General features: G+C 36.9%; 1 protein-coding gene across 5 annotated transcripts in view; it reads left to right on the top strand.

Annotated features, from left to right (window-relative positions):
* The window catches only part of GOLGA4 (golgin A4), a 116453-nt gene that overhangs the window by 60924 nt on the left and 34315 nt on the right, over positions 1-21214 (top strand). For 4 of the 5 annotated variants that reach the window (XM_081245804.1, XM_081245803.1, XM_081245801.1 and 1 more), the window contains 5 exons: positions 44-127; positions 2588-2735; positions 13171-13349; positions 17075-17203; positions 19740-19895. In XM_081245804.1, coding sequence (XP_081101930.1) covers positions 44-127; positions 2588-2735; positions 13171-13349; positions 17075-17203; positions 19740-19895 — 696 coding nt within the window. The remainder of the gene's footprint in view (positions 1-43; positions 128-2587; positions 2736-13170; positions 13350-17074; positions 17204-19739; positions 19896-21214) is intronic. The other variant, XM_081245802.1, reaches the window with a different exon arrangement.

Below are 21214 nucleotides of genomic sequence, written 5' to 3'. Positions count from 1 at the left end.
AAGCTTTATTAGAGATGGAAATGAATTTTTAAAATTTTTTTAGGAGCTTCATATGGCTGAGAAGACTAAACTTATCACTCAGTTGCGTGATGCAAAGAACTTAATTGAACAGCTTGAACAAGATAAGGTAAAACAACAAAACTTATGATACTAAAATTTGTCAAGGGGCACCCCAATTCATTTTTGGAAGCAATTGGAAGCATTCAGACTTCTGCTTTCCAAAATTATTACAGCTGCTTCCATGAAAAATCTTTTTGTTTTCATTTCTGGATTTATATAACCATTAGCATTAGTTTTGTATCATGTGAAGCTGAATCTGTGATTTCTTGATCCCAGTCAGCATTTTGATTTATAGATTAGAATACTGTTGCAAAAGAAATTTGTTTACAGAACATAACTACTTTTTAGAGAAAAGTTAAATTATTTACAGTTAAGGCATTACTAAATGTGAATGATATAAGTATTGTCTTTCAAATATAATGGAAACAGATTAATCTCACAGATAAATTGCCTAAAAAGTAAAGAAGTGGTAATGTATATGTTAGCGTAAACAGAAATTTCTTCAAATAAACTTTAGAATGTATAAGTGAGATTGGCAGTTTAGAGTTGGAACAGCAACTTTAGCTATGGCAGCAAAGACAGCTAAAAAATTCATGGGCAAAACAGTTTTGACCAAAGCCTTTCAGCACCGGGTTCTTGGGTCCTTTTTTTAAAAGTAGCTTCCAGTTAGTTCCACATCATCCACCGTGTTCTTTAATATGGTACTTTATAGCTGCAGTATTTTAAGTGGCCATGTAATTAAGAACATGTTAGAGCTGTTCTGCTATTGAAATGTATTGGCAGTTTTTTCATCCTATTCATTTTGCTGGATTCTATTCCATAAACTTCATGAAGGCCCTCTTTAAAAAAAAAAAAAACAACTTTGTATTATGAAAAACTTAAAACATTTACAAAAGTACAAAGATTAATAAAAGGAATTCCTGTGAACCCATCACCCAACTTCAACAGTTAACATCTCCTGGCTAATTTTGTTTCATCTGTACATTCCCAGCCCCCAGTACCCTCATCCCAGGATTGTTTCAGAGCAAATCTAAGAAATCTTATCATTTCTTCCATAAGTATTTTAATGTATATTTAAAATAAAGGTCTTTTTTTAAAATAAAAATATAACCACATTATCATGATCACATCTAAAAATTTAATAGCAATTCCTTAGTACAATCAACTACCTAGACAGTTTCAGATTTTCCCTTTTGTCTCTTACATTTCTTTCCCATTTTTATGAATCAGGATCCAAATGAGGTTCTTTCAGTACAGTCAGTTGATGTGACTCTTAAGACTTCTTTTTTTTTTTTTTTTTTTTTTTCTTTTTGCGGTATGCGGGCCTCTCACTGTTGTGGCCTCTCCCGTTGCGGAGCACAGGCTCCGGACGCGCAGGCCCAGCGGCCATGGCTCACGGGCCCAGCCGCTCCGCGGCATATGGGATCCTCCCAGACCGGGGCACGAACCCGTATCCCCTGCATCGGCAGGCGGACTCTCAACCACTGCGCCACCAGGGAGGCCCAAGACTTCTTTTAATCTATAGATTCCACCTCTCTCTCTCTCTGTCTCTCTCTCTTTTCCATTGTGCTTTGGTTTTTGAAGAAACTGAAGGCCCACAATTTTCTTTTGGAATTTTGTATAATAATGCCCTACTTACCTGGTTTTTAATCTGTTCATTAATATTAGCCATCTGGAAGAGTCATACCCTAAAGCAAAAGGGTTGACAAACCCTGGAAGTAAGGTAATACTCTGCTTGATGTCATAAAATAGCTGTCACAGAGTCTTATGTTTCAAGAGGGAAGTTGAACCACCCATTTTTTGTTAGTTGCAAATGACTGATTTAATATATACTATTTGATTAATATTTTCCCCCTAGCGACCTTCATTTCTTGTGTAGATTATCCAGAGAGTGGGAAGACAGTAGCAATTAGCAAATTGGAGGAATGCCTCACTGACAGTAATCAGGAGTGGTGTTGGGACCAAAGACTGTCACAAGAGGAAAGAGAAAAACCAGGTAGCTCTGTACTGCAGTCTTGGTCCATCCAGTGTGGCGGCAGTCACCTTATACTCTCAGCAGCCTCTGGGACTTTCCCCGTGTTACAGCGCAGTTCAATAATTGTAGTTCATGATTGGTTCTGAGCCAAGTACTAAAGGCTGTATTTTGTTGAATATAAACTGTTTACTAAGATAGGGAAAATTATGGTAAACATTTATAGAAAGATTATAAAATAAATCTTTTAACTAAAATGTGTTGTTAATAATTAAAAGATTAAAGATATTATTAAAATAATTTCTTATATTAAGAATACCCTGATATGCCAGGTAACTGAAGTTATTGTAGTGGATAGTGTAGTGTATACACAGGACACAGACTAAATACTAAATAAACTAAATACTAAATACTAAAAACTAAATACTAAAATAATTCGTATGCTGTACTTAGTAAGAGACATTATGTTTTCTGCCCTTTAAAGTAAGTTTGATATGTGCTATTGATAATGCAGTTTTGTTACGCAAACGCTTTAGAGTCTGCACTTCTGTTTAGGGGATGGTAATAGCAGAGACAAAACGTCAGATGCATGAAACCCTGGAAATCAAAGAAGAAGAAATTGCCCAACTTCGTAGTCACATCAAGCAGATGACTAGCCAGGGAGAGGAATTACGGGAACAGAAAGAAAAATCTGAAAGAGCTGGTAAGAACTCAGGGGTTACTTGTTTTATGTTAGAAATCAAAAATCATGTAAAGTGCTTGACCAACCAACATTTAGAAAAGTTAGTTAAATATGGATAAAAATGTTTAACTGTAGAGACTCTTTATAAAGACACTGTGGACTGTTCCTTAGAAGAGGCAGGGGTTGGTAAACAATGCCCTATGGGTAAAATGCAGCCCATGCCTGGCCTGTTTATGTAGAGCCCTGCAAAGCCTGAAGTATTTATTATCTGGCCCCTTATAGAAAATGTTTGCTGACCACTGCCTTAGGCTATCAAAATTCAGGTTTACAACTTCGAAACTCCCCAAATAGGCACAGCATGGTACATATTAAATAACTGCTACCTTTTGGATGCTCTAGGGTAAATAAAAAGTATAAGATGTAGTCTGCTTTTTAAGAGAATGATGGAATAATTCAGTGTTATACATAACTGCATTATGTTTTGACCCAATAAATGCTAGACTGTAAAGTGTAGAGACCAGTATTCAGCAAGGTATGATACTGAATAATGCTCGGAAAGAAAGTAGAGATGCTAGAAAGAGGAGAGAGCAGGGTGAACTGGTGCCTTCAGGTTAGTGAGGATGTGAGTTGACTTGGGCCTCAGATAATGAATAGAATGGGCCTAAACAGAGAGATGGGGGCAGCACATATTTCAGATTTAAGATCATAAACGGGCCCAGTGACCATAGCGGGTGTGTGTGTCAACTGGAAACCATTCTTGCTGAAGTGGGAAATGAAGTTGGATTGTGAAGGAACTGACTGTTAAAGTCTGTAAAAGTGAGTAGCTGAGTTTAGACTTTGGTAAACAAGGAAACCAGTAATAGGAAAGCATAACGTGATGGAAGCCAGTGTTGTATGTAGAAAAGAAATGAAGTGGAAAGTCAAACTTAAAAGCAAGGGTAGAAATCCAGGCTTTGGGAACTGAGAGCTTTGGCCACCTTGACTAGGTCTGGGGAGGAGAGGAAGAGTCAAATTTGCAGAATTTGGTATCCAGTTAACTTGGAGGGGCAGAAGAGAAGTAGGAGGCCAAGATGACGCCAGAGTTTTAAGGTTAGGAGGCTGAATGAATCAGGTCAAGTCAGAATAGGAAGTCTAAATGGGGACACTGAGGAATAGAGTGAAATGGTGAGTTTGCTTAGATTCTTTGAATTTGGGCCGATCATGAGGTTTCCAGATGGAATTGACCTGTAGGAATTTGGAAATAAAAAATCGGAACATCTTTTAGGAGTCGTTAGCCTAAGGTTGAAGCCTATGGTTCGATCTGTAGAAGAGGCTGATTTCTCTGAAAGATTGTTTTACTGGTAGTAGAAGTGGTGGTAGCCTTAGCGGCTGCTGCTGCTAATAGCCAGCACTTACTTTATGCAAGGCTCTGTCATGAATGCTTTGCTCGTATTCACTTGTGTATGTATTTGTATTTAATCCTCAAAATTTCTATGACTTGGGTATTACTGTTATCCTCATTTCACAAATAAGAAAGGAGACAAGAAAACCTAGGAACATAGAAGTTAAGTAACTTGCTTACATTCACCCACAGAGAGTAAATGTATAGTCAGGATTTGAATCCGGGCATTTTGAGTCCAGAGCCTATGCTCTTAACACAGAGATATTGAGTTTGGCAAAGAGACATAAATGAAAACAGAAAAAGTAACCTGAGAAGTCATAGGAATTGCGGATACTTACGCTTCTGGGGGAATATAGGAGGCATTTCCAAAAGTAGGGGAGGTAAGATGAAGATTTTTTAAAATGTCTTTTAATTTGCATGAGGATTTGATTCCCAGGATGCAGTTTCAGAAATGATTTTAGAAACCAGATTGTAAGGTTTAAGGAAAGGAGTGGGTCTGGATGAGAGAGGCAGTTGGTTGTGCTCGTAAATATCTCCTCATCTCCTTATGGTTGTTTTATTGACAAGTGGCTGGGAAATTTAGAAATTTGCTCCCCAAAAGCCTAAGATTTCCCTTCAGAGAGCATTAATGGGTAGAATCTCTCAGCTTATAATCTCTAAAGACTTTGCTGAAGCAGCTGGAGACTCGTGAGACGCTGTTAAACAGGTTTGCTTTCCGTGAGCAGAAAACCTAATGCAGAGTCTCAGCTTCTCACGTCAAGCCTTTTCATTTTTAGGACTGCTTTTGTTGACTCTTGTAGCCAGCTGAGAGAAAATAATGCTGGTCAGGGATTACATTTCCTTTTAAAATTGAAGTGCATCTTGTGAGGAGGTAGAAACCCATGAATAACAAGTAAAAAGGGGCACATGATGAAAAGGCAGACAAAATATACAGTTAATTCATATGTAGGATAAAAATTTCCCAGGCTGCTGTTCCAGTCAACTCTTTTGTAATACAGCCTTCCTCCTCTTTCTTCTCCAAAGCACAGATGTATTTTGTCTTTATTTATTTATTTTTACAATTGAGGTATAGTTGATGTACAATATTACATAAGTTTCAGGTGTACAACATAGTGATTCACAATTTTTAAAGGTTATACTCCATTTATAGTTATTACAAAACATTGCCTGTATTTCTTGTGCTGTACAATATATCTTTGTACCATATTTATTTTATGCATGGTAGATTGTACCTCTTATGTATTTTGTCTTTAAATGTGATTTTCATAAAACTATATTTTTGTAATATTTCATAGCCTATAAGTTGAGAAACTTATCTGTTAATAATACTGTCAAAATATTTAAAGTTAATAAATACTTAAAGAGAGAATTAAGATTTACAGTTATTTAATAGATATATTTATTTTAGAAAGTCTTTGGATAACACAGTTATGAGTGCTTTTATAGATATTTTCAAAATTATATTTGTAGTCATAGTTATTGAGGTTTATGATAGAAAGTTGTAACAGACTGATTCCATATTGAAGATGTTGCCCTTTAAATCTATAATGAAAGTTAGTTTTGTGCATCAACTGAATTTCATCTAATCGCTTTAGATGAGTCTGAACAGAATTGTTCTAATGTGATTCTTAGTTCAAATATAAAATGCATATGCCAATTGACAGAAAAGTCCCAATTTAGTACTAAAAGTAAGAAAAGGTCTTTGTAAAGGAAATAGAGTTTTCATAAATTTTTATAAACATCATTTGGCTCTTGGAGAATTCAATTGCTCTGTTAAATGTTTGTCTTTCTCTTTCTTAGATTTAAAATTCAAAGGCTAAAAAACACATAAGAGCTGGCCATGTGAAGGAAACACTAACATTAAAGTTTGTGGTTGTTAAGGTTTTTAGAAGTAAATGTGTCTACATAAAATAATTATCAAAGAATCTGAACTCTCCTGATGCATTTTTGATTGTAAAAAATTTAACTCATATATTTAGCAGTTCTTGACATGTGGATATTAGTAGACAAATGGCTACTTTTGGGGGTTCACTTATTCTGGAGATCAAAGTGTGGCTCAAATACATTCCTCACTACTTCTCTTAGAAAACAGTCTATTGCACTGCTTCTCATAGTTTTTCTAGACAAACTGTGATGCTTCTCATATGTTGGAGGACAAAGGAAATCTGAGTGTCTCTGATTTTAAAAAGAATAATACTATCATAAAATACCAAGTCTATGGGAATATGGTAACATGCCTACTTGATGCTGTATCAGCTTGTAGTACTTATTCTGCTCTACAGTGGAACTGGTAGGCATGTTTTCTGAAGTACAACACTATAGCACTTTTGTTATTTCAGTGAATAAAGAAAACCAAAAATAAATATATTTGTTACAAGCATTTTACTACAACTGTTGATAGTATTCCTTTCTAGGTGTTACTTAAAAACAGATGGTCATATCTTCAAGTAACCAGATTTTAAATTTGGAGAATTCTGGTGATTCAGCTTAAGTATGTGATGGTGGTGTTTTAGGTACTAGGTATTATTACTAATTGTCTAGAATATTACCTCTTCAATGCAGCAGCCATGCAGAATGTTAATGCTGCTAAAGTTCACGCTAGGTCTTGGGTATTCTTTGTGTGCATGTGTGTGTATGTTTTACCTGGGATAGGAGGTAGAGTAGCTGGCTAATCGTTAATGTAGTATATTACCCAAAAATTGGAAAATAGAGAAAATGAAAGCACGTTGCTGTTGTTTCAATACACTTCCATTTAGTCTTTTCTCAATCCTTATTTTATACGATTGTAATCATAATTGTCCATATAATTTTGTATGCTCCTTTTTCTTTATTTAGCATTATATTAGGAGTAGTTTTACATGTTGCTAAAGTACTAACATTTTAATGGCTTTGTCAGAATGCATGTACATCATTAACCATCTCCCTATTGATCAGCACCTAGATTATTTTCTACTTTCACTATTCTGAATAATACTGTAACAACTTTGTAATACAGCTTATTCCATTCTTGAATTTTTTCTCTGGATAAAGTCTTACCCATAGACTTTTAGTCTTTTTTGTTAATTACCTTTAAGAGATTTAAATATAGCCATTACAAAAAAGAACCCATATCATAGTATTAACACCCTGTCCTTAAAATGTTCTTGCCTACAACTGTGCAAAATGAATAAAATATTCTGCTCGGATTAGGAAAGTTTCCAGAGTGCACTGACTTTTGTAAACCCTGTTTCCCTTTCATGTACCCTGTCTTTGCTGAAGTTCTGTGTTTTATATGATTGTCTGCATTTTAAAATGTAGATTAACTCACAACATTCTTTGCTTTTTTATTGTCATGTTGTGTTTGTGCAGGAAATAAGTTTCTTTTTCATTTGTATAGTATAAACCTGATATACCAAAGACATTCAGTGGAACATTTATTTGAAGGACCCTTTAAAATAGAGTTTATTTTTAAATAATGTATAAGATTTATGCATATTTATATAACACACAAAAATCACCTGTGTATTTAAGTGCTTTGTTAGTTGTTGATAATTTATGTAACAGAGTTTTCTTGGAGTCTTAAGTCTCACAAAACATCTTACTTTTGTGCATCCACACATGCCAATAAGTGAATCATGGTGCCTTTCCCAAGCCTTGTATGAACAGGACTGGGGTAAGGGCTGTTTTTTCTTATCATGGGTACTTAGAATAAGCTTTACAAAGAAAATTCCATGTTTCTCAGGCAAAAGAGTGTGAATTAAAGTTGAATTTAAGTATGCGATGTTAGGTGAGTAGTATGTACACATTTTGGCACTGAATGAACACCTGATGGAAAATTTTATTATTTTAAATGGAATTAGATTTTAATTTAATATAGGTTTTTTATTTCATAGTCGTGTATTTGTAGGTGCTTGATACATTTCTACAATAGTAGCTGTACATACATACCTTTAGAAAGTCATTGTCAGCCTGCACTTATTTATGTCCCTGGCAATGTCAGTGTTACTGGGAAGCACCAACAACTAGAGGAGCACATTTCTTTGCTACAGAATCATACTTTCCATTTAAGTAAATTTACTTAGCTTTAGCCTAATAATTTTCAAGATCATCCTGATGTTTTCAAAGTATTTGATAGTAAATTTGCATGGTTAATGTAAGGAGTGCATGAAATTTGGATAGATCTGTAAAAGTTTTAAAGGTCAAAGCATAGTTAATCCTTAGAGTGAATCCTGTTATGTATTTTGGGAAGTGGCTTGAAAAGTAGATTTCCATTGCACATGTGATATTTATTAAATTTCTGAAGGCCCCAACTTATAAGTATTGCAATATCTGGTTTATGCCACTAGGTGGTAGCATTATTTTATTTTCATTTATGTAAACTCCAGACCAGTGGTTTTCAAACTTCTTAATCCCAGGGATCTCCTTACACCCTTAAAGCTTACTGAGGTTTCCAAAGAGTATTTGTTTGTGTGGGTTATATGGATTGATATTTATTATATTAGAAATTAAAACTAAGAAGTTTTTTAAAAGTTCAATTTAAAATAACAATTGTAAGCCTATTACACTTAAGTATTGAATACTTTTATGAAAATTACCCATATTTCCCAAAACACAATTTAGTGTGAAGAATGGCATTGTTTTACATTTTTGCTTATCTTATTGTTTGGCTTAATAGAAGATAGCTGTATTTTCATGCCTGTTTCTACATTCAATCTGTTGTGATATATTATCTTGGTTAAAATATATGAAGAACATCTGCCCTCATGCAGATGTGTATTTAGAAACAGGAGGACCTCATAGACCCTCAGAAAGGGTCTCATGACCCTAGGATTTGTGGACCACACTTTGAAAACTGCTGCTCTAGACTTTTGCTTTTATTCACAAAAGACACTTGATGATTGGATGGAAATTCTGATAAATCTTTGTGTTGTTTTTTCTGTTAATTTGCATTTCATTCATTTCATAGTACTAGCTGTGTTTTTTTGGTTTTATATCACATGCATTTTAGCAGCTTTTTTGCTGAGGTAAAGAAATAAGCACTGGCTTACTTATTCATTCTTGATGTTATTAATCAGCTTCTTAGTTAATCTAGAGGTGGCAGCCTTTCCACATTTCTGCCTCTTTGCTTCTTCCCTGAAGGGGGAGTAGAGTGGGTCTTGTTATTTTTACAGTAAAGTGTCCCCTGGGACAGTGCAACAAAACAGTAATGCGGGCTAGAATCTCAATTCCGGCATTTGTTATTTGTTATGATTGGTTAGGACATTGAGGACGAGGATGGGGAAAGACAGTGAAGTGGCAAAAGCAAATGCCACATTCTTCCTAGCTTAGCCTGAGGATTTGTTCTTTTATACACCTCCCCCCCCACCCCACCCCACCCCGCCTGCCTTATTACTTCAACTGTCTTTTTGTGAAATATTTTCTTTATATCACCCAATGCCTAACATATGCTTGGCAGATGTCAAACATCTAATAAATATATGATGAATGAATGGTTGGATTATTGAGCTGTAGATTGCCAACCTTTCTCATGTAACTCATATAGTGAGCATTGGTCCATTTTCATAATTCCCATGGATGTGAGTAAACCTCATCTGAAGGGGAAAGTGATGAGCCAGCAATAAAAGGTCTGCCCTGTGTTTTTTCTTGACTGACAGAGGACCATTCTTAAGGTACATTCAATTTTTTCTAGACATATTTTCAAAGTTTTTTGGGTTTTTTTTTTAAAGCAAAAATTGCCTGAGATACATTGAATTTTGCTTTGGAAGAACACAACGTGTTCTTGCAACATTTGGCGGCAGTTCGTGCTTAGCCTTCCTATTGGTGTGTGCTGTGACCATGGTTTCTCTGTGCACTCTTGCATGTTGGCAGAAGACTTGTCAGCTGGGGCTGATGCACGCTTTCTTTCTCCCCACTCACTTATCCTGTGTTGCTAATTGGAAGACAAATTATGTAGACATTCAGAACATACTTCTTTAGTACTCCACATTAAAATCCTAGCATAGTTTCATTTTGGAAAGAGTGGGGAATTCACTTGAGAATATTATAGGCTAAGGACACCACTTTACTATGTCTGGTTGCAAGATTAGAAGGTGAGATGTTTCTGGTTAGTAAGTAAGCTCTCAGTATATCCTCCTTCAACATTGAAATGGGACTCGTTGGACGCAGACTTCCTGTAAGGAAGTGGCTTCATTTGTGGTAGAGTGTAGAGTGGGTTTGAAATAAGTTTTCTGTATGTGGATATAGAAATGTGTTTTATTGCCTCTTTAAAATTTTATTTTATTTTGGGAGGACTTAACATTTTCATAAAGCAAGATGGAGGTGGAAAGCAGTGAGTTTTTGTATGTCTGTCAGAGGTATAATAACATGCTGCATTTTGTTGAGAGTTAGAAGCCATCAGTAATTGATTGGTTCAGAAATTCTGGTTTAGTAAGGTGTATTATTGCTCAACTGAGCTTGATCAATGTCAGCATTCTTAGTTTTAAAAAATAATGCAAGGTAAGGATTGTTCCTTAAATCCTGTATATTTAAGTTGATTTATCATCTGAAGGAGAAGTTGGATGACTCAGTTCCTACATTTGAATGAGGACATCTCAAAGGTGTCTTTTTAGGTATAAAATTATATGGTTCTCTGACAAGGTGGCAGAAAGTAGGAAGAAAGGATTAAATTTAGATGAAAAGAACTTTGGAACCAGATCTGTCCTACCTTAATCATTATATGATGGATAATCAAGTGACTTAGGAAAGCTATTTTGGAGGATTAAACACTGAAATTAGAATATAATATAGGAGAATATACTAAAATTTATTGAGTATGGTTAGAAAAGTTAACTATTAGAAAATTATATCCAAATAGGAACTTTGTGGCATAGATTTTTTTGTTGTTACTTGAGAAAGTGAGAGCACTACATCTATTTTTATACTATATTGGATTCTGGAATTTAAAGAAAACAATGAAAATTCACTTGGTATTGACTGTGTACAGTTTTGTTTTATTTTGCTTAATTGACAGAAGTTTTCCATTTAAAACTCTGTCTTGCTGGAAGAATATCAAAACTATCTTCAGGTTCTCTAGAGCCTGATTTAAGATATTTCTGTGAAGTGCTTAGAAGTGCTAATGTAAGTGCAATCTTACATGCCAAATATTAGCAGTAAGGAAAAGATTGTGATGACATCTAATAAGCATTTAAAAATATCGTCCTTCCATTTTTCCATGTTTTTCTTTCCCAGATTTAAACCTTCAGCTCAAACTAAGCAGTAAGCACTCTTACAGAATTTCTTTCCCGTAATTGATCAGTTTACTCCACTCGTTTTTGAGAAACTAGGAAACTAATTTCTTATTCCTAGCAAGAGGTGCTTCTTAATTCTCGACACCAGAATTTATAGGAAAAGAATATCTAACTAAAACAAAGAGCATTTCCCTTTAAATACTTTATTTACCAACATATTTATGTCTAAGGATTATCATCTTGGTGTTTGCAGGCAAATATCAGTAAAGTTGGAGTAGGAATCTTTAAAAATAATTTCAGCTAATTAATATGCCTTTGAAATTTAGACCTTATTTGAGCTATAGTTTTATACTTTGTGCATATAAAATGAATAAATTGGGTAGATTTTTTTAATATCAAAAACATGGTTGCCAGAGAAGTGTTTTTGGTTTTTTTGGTTTTTTTTTTAATATAGTGAGCAAAGTAAGTTGTGTTTCCTGGTTCTTATCAGAATTCAGCCTTTCTCTTGCCTTTTTCTATACCTACTACAGTTCATCATTAAGAAAGTGCTTTAGAATACGTGTTTGCTTCAGGTATGCAATTCCTTTGCACAAACCACTGTCTGTTAAGTCCAATTGTGGTTAATAAAGGGGCTTTTAAATGAGATATCATAGGTTGAAGTTCCACATTTCTTACACCACTGGGAGTGAAAATACTACACATGTCAATGAACTGTCACCTCTGCGTATATGTTTCTTAAAAGGATTAAAACCCATCTTGAAAATTGATGTTTTATTTATAGTTCGTCTCTTTGGTAAAGTGAAGTCTGGTGTCTTCTAGTCTGTGAGAACTAAAGGAAATAGTCTAGGATGATAATAGCCATAGGATTTTCACAGGCTACTATTCTGTCAGTAGAGAGGGAAAGAAGGGGAGAGAGAGGGAAAGTGTATGTTTGCACACATATGCAGTGCACACATACAAACACATATATACACACACATGCACATACACACAAATATACATAAACACCCACACATATATTTTTGGTGTCAAGTTACCCAGCTCTTGCACCCATCATATCTGATTTTGTTTGATACTGGATGAGCTGTCCTTAAAGATCTTACTACTCTAGCCTAGATGATTGTTTTTTAAGGGCCTGAATTCTTACTTATTTCACCCAAGAACTCCCTGCTGGTAGTGCCTTTTTATACACGTTGAATCAGGTAAAAATTTCTTTCTAGTTAACTACACTAATTCAAAACTTACACAAGTAGTACGTTTCATATCAAAATACATTGTTTAAATATGTGATTCAGACAGTAAATATTAAAAAAAACCCTGCTGTTATCATATGGTTAAGAGGTTTTTAAAAATAAGATTAGTCAAAGAATAATTTTTTCATTCTTGAAAATGTCCTAGTGAGTATATAATAGTATTACCTAGTTATAGATAATAATTAGATAATTATTAGATAATTGATAATAATTAGATAAGAACTCTATCACAAACAAAAAAGCAATTGGAATTATATACTACAGAAGTAGGTACAAGTCTTCATTTCTTTGAATTTGTTATCCATAAGGACACTTGTGGGGAGAGTGGGCAATCTTCAGTAATTTAATATTTTTTCTAATATTTTTTCTAACTTCTGAGCTTAAGTTCATATAAGCAATCTTAATATCTGAATCCAGAACTCAGTGACAAATTGCTTTCAGTGACTGGACATTTCTGTGGCTTTTAACTACTCAAATATCTCTTGGCTTAAAACAGTGATGAGTTTTTTAACCTCTTCTGCTACTGCTGCTCTTAGTTCCCATAAATTGAATGTAAAACACTTTAGCTCAATGATAGTATTTCTTGAGATACTTGTTTTCTGCTGTTTTCATTATAGCTTTTGAGGAACTTGAAAAAGCCTTGAGTACAGCCCAAAAAACAGAAGAAGCACGGAGAAAAATGAAAGCAGAAATGGAGGAGCAAATAAAAGCCATTGAAAAAACAAGTGAGGAGGAGCGTAACAGACTTCAACAAGAATTAGGCCACGTGAAACAGGAGGTTGTTCATGTAATGAAAGTAAGAATAATTCTGGATTGAAATGGGCTACTGCAGTGTTGAGACTTAAGTCTTAACGCTTTTCCTACATCTTTGATAGTAAAGAAGAGTTAATTTGTATTTTGTTTGAGACCTTGATCATTTCGTGATGTTTAGGATATAGGAAAAAAGCACTTTGATAGAGAAATGAATGTGTACCTTTTTGGCTATACTTCCCAGAGATAGTCTCTGCATATAATTTCTTATGTTTTCTAATCCTCTCTTTAATTAATTAACTAAGTTATTTGTTTGGCTACATTGGGTCTTACTTGCAGCACATGGGATCTTCATTGTGGTGTGCGGGATCTTCCGTCGTGGTGTGCAGACTTCTCTCTAGTTGTGGTGCACGAGCGCACAGGCTCAGTAGTGGCGGCACGTGGGCTTAGTTGTCCCGCGGCATGTGGGATCTTAGTTCCCTGTCCAGGGATCAAACCCACGTCCCCTGCATTGGAAGGCGGATTCTTAACCACTGGACCACCGGGGGAGTCTATTTTTTTTTAAACACAAAAGATGGCATGTTGGGCTTCCCTGGTGGCGCAGTGGTTGAGAGTCCGCCTGCCGATGCAGGGGACACGGGTTCGTGCCCCGGTCTGGGAAGATCCCACATGCCGCGGAGCGGTTGGGCCTGTGAGCCATGGCCGTTGGGCCTGCGCGTCCGGAGCCTGTGCTCCGCAACGGGAGAGGCCACAACAGTGAGAGGCCCGCATACAGCAAAAAAAAAAAAAAAAAAAAAAAAAAAAAAAAAGATGGCATGTTGATCTGTATTTTGCTTTTCCACTTAATAATCTGTCTTGGAGGTTGTTCTTTATTATTGAGTTGATAATGATGCCCCATTTGTTTTAAAGACTGCTCAGGACTTCACTGTATGAATAGCTCATAATTTAATCAGTCTTCTGCTGATGGATATTTAGGCTTTCAGTTTTTACTGTTGGAAATTGTGAATATCCTTATTGTATTTGCTCACATCTGTGTTTCTTTAGAATAGATTCCTAGAAGTGGAATCTAGGAAAAAAGTACGTGTATTTATAATTATTGGATAGTTGCTACAAGCTCAATGGAGGACAGTTTATACTCATGAGCAATGTATTAGAATTTGTTCCCCCCTCACAAAGATGGTATTACCTGAATTTTTTTTATCTTTCCAAGCTAAGTTAAAATAATGACATCATTGTAGTTTTTTTAAAATTAATTAATTTATTTGTTTATTTATTTTTGGCTGCGTTGGGTCTTCATTGCGGTGCGCGTGGGCTTCTCACTGCAGTGGCTTCTCTTGTTGTGGAGCATGGGCTCTAGGCATGTGGGCTTCAGCAGTTGTGGCACGTGGGCTCAGTGGTTGTGGCTCGCGGGCTCTAGAGTGCAGGCTCAGTAGTTGTGGCTTACGGGCTTAGCTGCTCCACGGTATGTGGAATCTTCCCGGACCAGGGCTTGAACCCGTGTCCCCTGCATTGGCAGGCGGATTCTTAACCACTGCGCCACCGGGGAAGTCCTGTAGTTTTAATATGCATATCTCTTACCAATATGACAAACATGTTTTTGTATGTTTACAGGAATTTATAGTTTTCCTTTTTGAGTCGCCTGATCAGATCCTTGATTCATTTTCCTCTTGGGCTGTTGGTCTTTTTCTTACTAATTTGTAGAAGCTTTTTACCTCTAGTAAGAATTAGCCATTGGATATAAGGTGCGTTTATCCAAATATTTCCTCAGTTTGTTATTTGTTGTCTTTGTTTATGATTTGCTTTTGTTTGGGGTTTTTTTTGGCTATGCAGAAAGTTTTCTTTTCCTTAAATGCTATCTGGATTTTGTTCTGCTTTAAAAACACATTCTCAGTTGAGATTAAAATTTTTTTTTTATTTTTCTCATCTAACACTTTTTTTTTTTTTTTTGGTATCTTTTGACCAACATCTTCCCATTTCTCCATCCCCAGACCTGGTAACTTTGCCTTCCATGACACCACGTTTTTTTGTGTGTGGGGGGGGGGGCGCGGGGGCTACTCTTTGTTGTGGTACGCAGGCCTCTCACTGTGGTGGCTTCTCTTGTTGCAGAGCACGGACTCTAGGTGTGTGGGCTTCCGTACTTGTGGCTCACAGGCTCTAGAGCCCAGGCTCAGTAGTTGTGGTACACGGGCTTAGTTGCTCCACAGCATGTGGGATCTTCCCGGACCAGGGCTCGAACCCGTGTCCCCTGCATTGGCAGGCGGATTCTTAACCACTGCGCCACCAGGGGAGCCCTCTCATCTAACACTTTTATGTTTTCATTTTTTATGGTTAAATCTTTGATCCAACTGAAATATATTTAGTGTGAGGAGTGAGGTAGGGATCCAACTTAAATTTTTTCCAAATGACTACCTAGTAGCCTTCAAATCATTTCTTTAATAACCCATGTTTTCCCTTCTGACATGCCATACTACCTTTATTACATACTAAATTATTATTTAATTAATTAATTAATTAATTCATTCATTCATTCATTCATTCATTCATTGCGGTACGCAGGCCTCTCAGTGTTGTGGCCCCTCCCGTTGCAGAGCACAGGCTCCAGACGCGCAGGCTCAGCGGCCACGGCTCACGGGCCCAGCCGCTCCATGGCATGTGGGATCCTCCCAGACCGGGGCACAAACCCGTGTCCCCTGCATCAGCAGGTGGACTCTCAACCACTGCGCCACCAGAGAAGCCCCCATACTAAATTATTGTAGTGCTACGTATGGGCCTTCTGGATTCTCTGTGCTGTTCCACTGCTTTGTCTGACCATGTGCTGGTATTACACTAATACCAGTTTTATAATATGTTTTAGTTTTATAATGTTCTACTATTTGGTAGCCTCTCCTTGTTACTCTTATTTTTCAGAAGAGATCAGCTATTCTTGCATGTTTATTTTGTCCAGTGGGCCTTCCCTCATTTTGTTTTATTTGATTATATTAAATTTTTGAATTTATTTAGGGTGATTTGACATTTTTATAAGATTGAGTCCTCCTATTCAAGAAAGAACAAGGTCAATACTTTTTTTAAAATTTTTATTTATTTATTTATTTATGGCTGTGTTGGGTCTTTGTTTCTGTGCGAGGGCTTTCTTTAGTTGTGGGAAGCGGGGGCCACTCTTCATCGCGGTGCACGGGCCTCTCACTATCGCGGCCTCTCTTGTTGCGGAGCACAGGCTCCAGATGCGCAGGCTTAGTAGTCGTGGCTCACGGGCCTAGTTGCTCCGCGGCATGTGGGATCTTCCCAGACCAGGGCTCGAAACTGTGTCCCCTGCATTAGCAGGCAGATTCTCAACCACTGTGCCACCAGGGAAGCACAATACTTTTTAATAAGTAGTAGTACATGCCTGGAAAGCTAGGCATAAATAGATGGGTGTAGCCAGAACACCTTGACCATGGTGGAGTGCCCTCTCTGAGAGCATCCTTATTCCCCCTACTGTGCTTCCCTATCCTGATTGGTGGGGAATATCTTTGTATGATGTGGAATTGGAGCTTCAACCGCATAGGACTGACCATTGCAGCTGCAGCTCTCCTTGTCTTAAATGAGGAGCAACACTTTACTGGTTTTTCTTTTAATTCTCAAGAGTTTGGTGACTTTTGATTTATGTGAGAAATATGTTCCAATTTTTCCTCTTAAGAAGCTATTAACTTGATTATAATGAAGTATTATTTAGTTGTAGAGTTACATATTTTATTCTGGGTGTCTCACTTTAACTATTTGGTTGCTTTTCAGAAATCCTCAGAACAAACTGCAAAATTACAGAAGCTTCATGAAGAGGAGCTGGCCAGCAAAGAGCAGGAACTGACTAAGAAGTTTCAGACCCAAGAAAGGGAATTTCAGGAGCAAATGAAAGTAGCTCTTGTAAGTACCTATTTTGTTTCGGCCACATTATAAAGTTGTCAGCCCCTCACCCCTGCCTCCCAGCTTGAGGTCACACTACTGGCAGCCTTAACATTTGAGTATGCAGAGAGGGTTGGCCGTAGGCAGGAATGAGGCTGTCAGAGCTTGTTAATTTAGTATTATCTGAAAATTAAATTTTCTCATCTAACAAACTTTCATTAATCAGTTTGTTTATCATTCCTCTCACCCTGGCTGTAGGCTGTGTGATTAGGGAGAAGTAGAGGGGAACATAGGGTAACTGAAGCAGCAACTACGTAACTTAGGAAGAATGTCTAAAAACTCACCAGACTGAATGTATCAGAGCTTAAGGTTCAGAGAGTTTGCCTGAATGCATTTTAAAGAAGACAAAATGAAAATAACCAAGTAGTTTTCATTTTAAGTAGAATAATTTCAGTAATTTTCAATCCATATGATGTTTAAGAAGATAAAGTAAAATGAGAAAACTGGCTGAACTAACTAAAACAATAACCAGAAAAACGAAGATAAGAAAGATGTGTTGGCATAGTATAATTTGGAAGTTTAAAGCAAAAAATTTTTTCTCTTGAACTGTGAAGTATTAATGCTGAAAATGTAGTTTACTGTTTTTATATGAAGCTATTATCCATGAGGTAATATGTATAATTAAAAAATGCTTTTAGTGTGAAAGGATGAGAAATAGTTTTTATAATTTTAATCTCTGTTTTGTTGTTGTTGTTGTTGTTTTTGGCTGCATCGGGTCTTAGTTGTGGCACACGGGATCTTTGTTGAGACATGTGGCTTCTCTAGTTGTGCCGTGCGGGTTTTCTCTCTCTGGTTTTGGCGCGTGGGCTCCAACGGGTGTGGGCTCTGTAGTTGGCGGCATGCGGGCTCTCTCGTTGTAGCGCGCAGGCTCAGTAGTTGTGGCATGTGGGTTTAGTTGCCCCTGGCATGTGGGATCTTAGTTCCCCGACCAGGGATCGAACCTGCGTCCCCTGCATTGGAAGGCAGATTCTTTACTACTGGCCCACCAGGGAAGTCCCTTTAATGTCCTTTCTTTTACACATTTTTTTTTTCACTGTCAGCTGGACCTGGGCCTCTTGAGGATTTCCAGCAGCTGTGATCCTTGAAATGAGTCAGGGAGTTCTCTAATCTCTGTGGGGCCAACAGGCACATGGTTTGACAGTACTGTTGGCTGAGGTTAGTGGTTTAGTCTGTGGTTGTGAAATGTACACCTCTACGGGTACATATTTGTATTTTGTTGGTCCAAAAAGGATTTAAAGTTGTTTACAAGAGTACTTAAGAACTATAACACGATAGCATACATTTAAAATAGGGATAAGGAAATACAGGAACAAAGCGGGACGTTAAGGACCTAAATGAAGCTGGGAATGGTGCTAAAAATTCAAGTCATAAAGACCTGCTGTGGGTTTTCATGCTGGAGTAATTGGGGGCACTGAGCCTTGAACATTGGCCTTTTTAACACTGTGTTCTGGGAACTGACATACTCAGACATCTTCCCACTAGCGAGCACAGGACATGAACACGTAAAGTACACATATGTGCACATGCTCTCGCCCCCTTCCACTCCCCTTCCTACCTAGTTTCTCAAAGGAGTTAGCTTGGAGTTGAGAATCAAAATTCTTCAGACTATTAAAATTTCCTGTTTTATATTTATGGACATAGATAGAGATGCATTTAACATACAGTTTACATTAAACAATATAACATTTTTAAATGATGTTTTAAAATTGATGTTATAGAAACTAATATTTTCTTATCAATCTACTTATAATATGGTACAAAATCTTTACTTAAGGCAGTATGCTTCACCAGAGTGAAATGGACTGAAAATATTACTGTTGGCCACATGAACCCTAAGCAATAGGTATAGATAAGTATACTTAATTGGAGTCCAAAGTCACTAAATGTTAAAAGTGCTCTCTGGAGCTTCTCTTTTCAGAATAGTAAACAGTATTAATATGAATGCTGACATATACTAAAGACAGTCAAAGAAGAAGCTTGTCAGGGCCAGACCATCTGAAGAGTTATATAGGCTTTTATAAATGTTTCCTTGATCTAATCCATATATTCACATGTAATCTTCTGATTTTGATTTGCTTTTCTGTGTGGGGTTCCCTATTATAGTGAGGTATTTCTCATAAATCATATAAATTTCTCAGCCTAGAGTTGAAATACCAAACTGGCATGCAGAGAAGAGGTAGTAACAATTGTGTGACCCTGCACATTCAGTGACATTTTGCAAAACATTTTAAGTAGCGAAAAGATAGCAGACATAGTAGGGTTACTGGAACAAAATTTTTCATATCAATAGTGATTGTGGCAGAGATTGGCCAGACCACACGGAAAAAGCCACAGTGCCTTATTTCTGCAGACGAGGGTGTGGGAAAAGAGGTAATGATACTGCCTATCTCTCGGGGCTGGTGTGCGGATCAAATGAAATGAATGATTCCTGTGGCAGTGCTTTGGGAATGCTGAAGATCTACGTGGGTCTAAGGTGGTGTTACTGTTTTTGGCACAGGAAAAACGCCAGTCTGAATATTTGAAGATCACTCAAGAAAAAGAACAGCAAGAATCTTTGGCCTTGGAAGAGTTAGAGCTGCAGAAGAAGGCAATCCTCACAGAGAGCGAAAACAAACTTTGGGACCTTCAGCAAGAAGCAGAGACTTACAGAACTGTAAGTTTAAATACTCTTCAGGTTCCACAGCTTGTATAGGAAAACTGTTGTTATCTCCGCAGTCGATATAAGGTTGTAGAGAAGCTTTTGTTTTAGATTTACATATACCTGCACTCCATTCATTGTTAGGTAGTAAGAGCTGTTCACGGGAGTGGTTTTGATGTCTGCTACATGGTGCTCCTGACCTGCCTTTAGTTGGCTGTATTTCTGTCAGCCACTTGCTCTGATTCTTTGCCCTCAGGCTGTGCAGCATCTTAGTTCCACTGCTTACTCACCTTTCATCTTTAGGAAGTGGCCTCATTTTGTATGCAGCACTTGCCCTGGCACCTTCCTGCCTGTTCAGCTTCATCTCGTGCCACGCCCTGGACATAATTCATTCTCTGTTTATATCACAGTTTAGTTACCTCATTGCTCTACTTTGACATTTAACTTTTCCCCAATTTTCCCATATTAAAAATAGTCCTGTGGTGAGCATGTTAGTATATATATCTCCGTGTGCACATTTTTAAGGCCCTCTGTCCTTCCCCTGAACAGTGTATGAAATGTTCGACCTATTTTGAATATACTGACTGATGTTATTTAGACTTTTTAGCCTTTTTGCTCTGATTTAGACAGTGACACAGTCACACTTCTTACCTCTATTTCTAAACTATTTTATTTTCCCACTTCCAACATTTCTGTAAGGTGGCGTGGTAGAGAGGAATGGGTACTCAGGAGGCCTAGATCTTTCACTTACTAGCTTTGTGAATTAATTATACCTTAATTTCCTTACCTGTCACCTGAAGAGATTGATATTTGGTAATTTCTTAAGACCTTTCCAGCTTTGACATTCCTTGGCTCTGCCTTACATTCCTTACAATGCCTTGACATTCCTTAGCTCTTTTCCTTTCAGTCAAGATTGATATTTTCATGAGATAATCATTTTACTATTACTTTTTGTAAATTACTTTGGTAAAATTTGTGTAAGTTCCTTCTTTTTGAAAAATATCTTCTAAGTAATAATTTTTGGGGTAAGAGCCAGATACATTATTTTTCTTCCAGAATTAAGTTTTGAAAGTAATGGAATACTATTATAGGCCTTTTAAAAAAACAGAAAAATATACTCATCTTTCTACCAGCAGTTACTGTTATCTACGTTATGACTTATTTCTTTTTCACTATCCATTCAGAATATTCTTGAAAAAACAGGTAGTTGAAATAGTTACCCAGATAGGTAGAAAGAATCTGGAATTGTGAGTTGTGTAAAAAATAGAATCTTTGGGGCTTCCCTGGTGGCGCAGTGGTTGAGAGTCCGCCTGCTGATGCAGGGGACACGGGTT

Source organism: Mesoplodon bidens (genome assembly GCF_964165515.1).
Source record: "Mesoplodon bidens genome assembly, chromosome: 10".
Taxonomy (NCBI): Eukaryota; Metazoa; Chordata; class Mammalia; order Artiodactyla; family Ziphiidae; genus Mesoplodon; species Mesoplodon bidens.
This window is presented reverse-complemented; position numbering and strand designations above follow the sequence as displayed.